The sequence below is a fragment of the Ochlerotatus camptorhynchus genome, unplaced genomic scaffold, assembly GCF_037179485.1.
Source record: "Ochlerotatus camptorhynchus isolate MF236.1 unplaced genomic scaffold, CSIRO-AGI_Acam_v1.1 ptg000622l, whole genome shotgun sequence".
Lineage (NCBI taxonomy): Eukaryota > Metazoa > Arthropoda > Insecta > Diptera > Culicidae > Ochlerotatus > Ochlerotatus camptorhynchus.
Genome location: NW_027041101.1, coordinates 357,269 through 363,100, shown reverse-complemented (window position 1 = coordinate 363,100; position 5,832 = coordinate 357,269). Strand labels below are relative to the sequence as shown.

At 41.1% G+C, this 5,832-nt stretch overlaps 1 protein-coding gene across 1 annotated transcript; it reads left to right on the top strand.

Annotated features, from left to right (window-relative positions):
- Positions 1 to 870: 870 nt before the first annotated feature.
- On the top strand, positions 871 to 2,558 carry LOC135714155 (uncharacterized). The gene is made up of 5 exons (XM_065237447.1): positions 871 to 901; positions 957 to 1,790; positions 1,859 to 2,056; positions 2,123 to 2,257; positions 2,312 to 2,558. The coding sequence occupies exons 1-5, from the start codon at positions 872 to 874 to the stop codon at positions 2,507 to 2,509; spliced, it is 1,395 nt and encodes a 464-aa protein (XP_065093519.1). The 5' UTR covers position 871; the 3' UTR covers positions 2,510 to 2,558.
- Positions 2,559 to 5,832: the final 3,274 nt, after the last annotated feature.

Sequence of the window (5,832 nt, the reverse complement as noted above, 5' to 3'; positions counted from 1 at the left end):
GGCTGTACGGCCAATGAGATCGGTCCAAATATGAGTTCAGTTTACTCATGAATCGCTAAAAGTCCAGAAACTCAGCGATGAGTAAATATAGTATGTCTGTGGAACACCTAAAAAAATGCCGGAAAATAAGGACCGGGAAAAACCTGAAAAGCTCATGAAAATTTACTCGGCGATAAGTTTCTGCATTTTTTGCGATTTTATGAGTAACATTAACTCAAATTTGGGTTAATCTCATTGGCCGTGTAGAGCGAAAGTGAGGATAACAAACTTCACACTTAAAAATGGGATTAAGCAAGTGTGCGAGTAATAAACGTCAGAAAGGCCAATGGGATATGGTGATGAGCTGGATTTGCTGGCGTTCCACCTTCCACCCACACCTACATTATGTTGCTATGGAAACAGAGAAGCCATACGGGTATCACGTGACATAACATTCGAAACACAGTATCCGTTTCTTTCTGGAGTTTGAATATTAAGAAGAACATCCCTTTTATCGTTTACTGACTGTTGGTATTGTTGACTCACACGTTCCGCTACCAACTTACGACATGCGGGAGGCGCACAGCTGCAGAAGAACGGCAAGGGTGAGTTTCGTCCTTGCTTTTCGTTTTCAATGTTCTGTTGCATTCTGGTTCTGTTCATAGATTACGCCGCATAGGGTTCGCCTTGAAAATTAAATCCACTTCAACGGGACGGCAGTAGAGTAATGCTCGGTTGATCCTTTTCGTGACGACGGCGACGACGCGATGCAAAGATGATGGTGTGTGTTCTATGATCAGATGGTCTGCAACAACAGCACTGCGACTGCTGCGATGCGATCGCAGTAGGCATTTTTCTGTTTATAGTTTAAATTTCGGTTTTTAACGCAGCAATGTTGGAATTACAATGCTTACCAGTTGAGGTAATTTTTAACTGTAATCAGCGGAAAATAGTGTTAAAATTTTCCATACTTACAGGTACTGTGCAACATATTTGACAAGTTAACTGGCTGGGAACGACGGTCACTGTATCTGGTGTGCAGAAGTTGGTACGAAATTTTGACAATCAAACATTTCATGCAACGGCGAACGCTCAGAGTGAATCCCGAAAGTGTAGAACTGTTAGAAAGTTGTGAAAAATTTCCGTGCATCAGTATTCGCGATAACGATTCTAGTCCAAATTCTGTGAGCCGGAGGAATTTTTTGGATTCGCTTCGAAGGGTGTTATTTTGTGAAGAGGTCATCGATCATCTGGAGGAGCTGACGCTCAAGGAAGTCCAAGGCGATCTGCTGCAGGAGTTGTTTGGTGAGGGCTATGGCGAAACGTGTCGGCTGCCAAATTTGAAAAGTTTGACCATTTGTTGTTTTGAGTTTTGTGAAGTGTCGCAGATTCGGGTGTGGAACATTTCGAGGCATCTAACGAAATTGCACATAACTATTAGTAAATATGAGGAGCTGCGGGTGGTTGCTAGTGTAGCTGAGCAACTCGTGGAACTGTTTGTGGAATCCAACAAGTTGCGACTGCTTCTTGAGTGTTGTGATATCTCTGATTTTGAAAAGCTACGAACACTGAAACTGAAATCAGATTCATTTTTTCCGGAACGGTTTTCCAGTCCCAGTGAAATTGGCGGGAAATTCGCAAGAACCTTAGGTCGGTTGAAGAATCTTGGCATTGGATTTCGGCACAATGATTTCTTGCTCGGGTATGCACCGATGTTTCGGCGCTGCCGAAGCCTGCAATCCCTTTCGATTGTGGGGGCTGATTTGTGCCTGGACGCTTGTAACGCCATTGCAAGCCTACACGCTCTGAGGGTAAGTGTATTTTGACCCAACAGGACTCATTTCACCAACAAAGAGTGCTTGCACAAATTTGATTTTAGAAATTAGAGCTTCTGCTGCGAATCGAAAAGGACCACAATCTGAAACCGTGGAATTTACTAAATTTAGAGATCCTTCACACGTACGTAGAGAACCTAGCACCCCTGGGAGACAATTTACCTTCACTGAGCACGATACGGATCTCGAATCACACCATCAGAGAAGGACGATTCAGCGTTCGACCCTCCGAGAGGGCATACGTGAGTACCGTCATTCTCACCGATTATAACTTTTCAACAAACTATCCCAAATGCTCTATTTAACAGTTGCAGCGATACTTCAACCACTTTGAGTCCATCACCAAACTATTCCTTTACGATGTCTACCTCGAGGAAGACTTACTGTACCAGTTCCCGAACATGGCAGCAGTTAAGGAAATCATCCTGCGCTGCGTTAGAACAGTAAGTTCCTTGCTCTATGCCATTCCTTTCTTTATAAATCCAAAATCTACTTAGAGCTCACTCGTCCTGGATATCATCTACGAGCGGGCGCCCCGGGTCTTCAAGGTCTACTTTTGGGATTGCTGCTTTCTGGTGAGCCCTCGGGCCAAAATTCCATCCTTCGCTGCGCTGTGCCTCCTACTGCCACGGGCTTGCATCTCACATTCCAGTAGCAAGATCATTGCCGTGGATTACGAGCAGATTCTCTCCTGATGATTGCATCGCCCTTCGGTTCACTTTTTGTTACCATTCGACCTGTACCTTTTAGCAATAAATTTACCTAATATCGCCGATGATCGATTCCCTATACTCGAACGAACGAACGACCGAGCGAAAAAAAAATACATCTTTGTACAGTTATTCGTCCAGATCCGAAAGCCTTCAAACTGCTACTGTTCTGTCCGAGCTGAAAATTACTGATCATGGCATATTGATTAGAGGACCGTCGGTGAAAGAGTGAGAAAAAATGAAAACGCAAGCCGGTGGTATTATCGAAAAATTAGAAAATCAATCAAGGCCTGGAAGGCGTATTGCTTTTGATTGAAGCTAATTTAAATATTTATTAGGTGCGCCGCCGAAAGGACCAGTATACTGACACTAAAGCGAGACAAGAGCAGTGATGTCATATTCGCTTTTGAAATACATTTATAGGTTAAGTACCCGAAGAGGTGATTCCTGGCAACACTGCGTATGTTATCTACCAACACATCCGAAATAGCCGTTAAAAAAGTGTCCGAAAACTGCCTCATTCCAGCCAGTTTAACAAAAAATATCATCTCCAAAGCTTCCAAGTTACGCACGCTATGCTAACATCATTCTTGCTACAGTTTAGAGATCCCTCCACAAACTCCTCTGCTGACGTAGATGCCATGGTCGATATGCATAAATCATTTGGTAGAGCCTTCTTTCTACCATACCCTTCCATTTCACTCGCACATTACCATCGAGACGGGCACTGAAATTAATATCAACCAAAAAAAAAACCATCAAGCTTAGATCGATTTTGGCTGACGACGACGACGGGGAATGCAAATTAGAGAAGCTTTTGATTAGAAGGAAATGGCTATGCGCTTTCCGTGCCTCTCTGTAACAACAACCGACGGACACAGACAGACAGGTCTCACTCAGAAATGGAAATACCATCGACTGAAAACAGTAGGACAGCGTTTTGAAAATTATTTTGATAAATATGTCAGCCCGGGTCGATCCGATAATGGCCACATCATCGGGGCGAAGAAGGAGCGGAACCAGCGCCCAACAGTAGACAAGTACTCGATCATAACAATTTCCGCGTCTCTGGTGAGACGCGCTAAGATTGATGCGCTGCTGCTTCAACTATTACCCCTCTCGCAGAAGAAGGAGGTTGTGTCCCTTCTTCAACTTGGTCACTGAGGCTGCGTCATCATCATCATTATCGTTGGTTGAAGATCGCGTCTGCAAGAGGAAAAACAAAATCAAAATGACCCGTAGCGAAGCTCTGCACAGCAAAATACGGCGACAACGTGTATCACGGTAGCGATTTCAAATTAACGCTGCAGTGTGCAGTGCCCGCGCTCTTTAACAGTCATTGAGCGTCTTGAGGGTAATTTTTCACCGGCCACTGACTGGTCATCTGCTGCACAGTGAGCCATGGCTGTAAGCTGATGGCCATGATGGTATAGATTATTATTGGGTACATGAGGTTTTGCTACGCTCTTGGAAGATCATGAAAATGATGCAGCTTTCCTAATTGATTCAATCGAGTGCCAGCCTTCCGAAATATGTTTATATTTTTTACGTGAAGATTGTTAACTATAATTTCACGATATAATTTCGTTAATGTGGATAAAATTGCAATGCCCCAGAGTGCAAATTGTTCAATAACTTGAAAATTCTAGCACAAAGAGTTATTTATAAAGTATCATCCTTAAAATTTCGAAGTCTTCAAAACCTGTTTTTTTTTCGACATATTTTGAAGGGATTTTTGTAAACCTTAAAAAACGCTCAGATACTGCGTAGTTACTCAGATTTACTGTCCTGGCCGTCAGTGATGGATCGCTGTTTTCGTACTTTTCCATTACTTTTGAATATCGAATACATACGTTAAATTCAAAATTGATATTATTCACGCTATCCAAAATTCAGTAAAAACACAGAGTGTGGCTCTAACTCTAAGACCAGAAGGTCCCGAAGAAATGTGCTCAACTTTTTGGCTCAGCTCTGGTACTATCTTCGGTCCCAAGCTAATCGATGCATCCCTCGAAACACAGGAAAATCCACGAACCCCTATTTTTCTGTCAAACTTTAATAGCAAATCAAAACAAACATAGTGTAGTCACTGGCGTGCACAGGGTGGGGCAAGGTGAGGCAATTTCCCCACCTTTTAAAAATAAGATTTTTATTTCCACGTTTACAAAATTATGATCAAAAATAACTTTCTTGATAACTTGATTTGAAGGTAAAAAAATTTCATTTCATTATATAAGAGCACTGGAAACCTTTTAGTGCGTCAATTCCTTTGAGATGGTGCCTGAAAATTGCACCACAAAGGTACATGAAGGGACAAACTTCGATGAAATTTTTTTGGTTAAAGAATTGCACCACAGTGGTGCGTACAAAAAATTCTGGTGATTTTTTTTTTTTTTCAATGGTTTTCATGGAGGGTTAAAAGGAGAGGGTAAATTTAAGATTGAAAAAATTTCCCTCGTGGTGGTAAATCAAAGAAAAAGCTTTCTATTGAATATTTCTGGTGTAAAAATATCATAAAGGTGGTGCATGGAAAAATTGAATCACGCTAAAAATGTGGAGGTGCACATTTAACTGAAAATTTCTGGTGGAAAGTTCGCAACACTGTAGAAGTAGGTGGTGAATGCTGGTGCATAATTTGCATCGTTCTGATGAATGCAAGCTTCATTGAAAACTTATGGTGGAACATTTGCACCATTTTGGTGCATGAAGAGGCAAAGCCTGAAAATTGCCCCACAAAGGTGAATGGTGAAACAAACTTCACTGACAATTTTTGGTGCATGGAGGAGCATGCTTTATTGAAAATTTCTGGTACAAAATTTATATTGAAAATTTATGGTGGAAAATCTGCACCGTTCTGGTGAACGGATGAGCAAGCTTTTAGGAAAATCTTTGTTATTAAATTTGCATCCTTCTGCTGAATAGAGAAACAAACTTTAATAATAATTTCTGATTTAAAAATTTGCACCATTCTGATGATTGGAGGGAAACCGCTTTACTTAAAATTTATGATGAAAATTCTGAAAATATTTGTTGGAAAACCTGCAACATTCTGATGATAGGAGATGCAAGCTATTTAAAAATGTCTGGTGAAAATGGAAAAAGGAAATCTGCACCAAGCAGAAGATTGGAAAATCAATTTTTTTTTGAACATTAACGGTGGAAAATTTGCATCGTTCTGGTCAATTGAAATTTTCTGTTTTAAAATTATCTGGGGGCAAGTTTGTATTGAAAATTTCTGGTGTAAGATTTGCAACAATCTGCTACATGGAGGGGCAAGTTGAATTGAAAATTCCTTATGTAAAAATTGC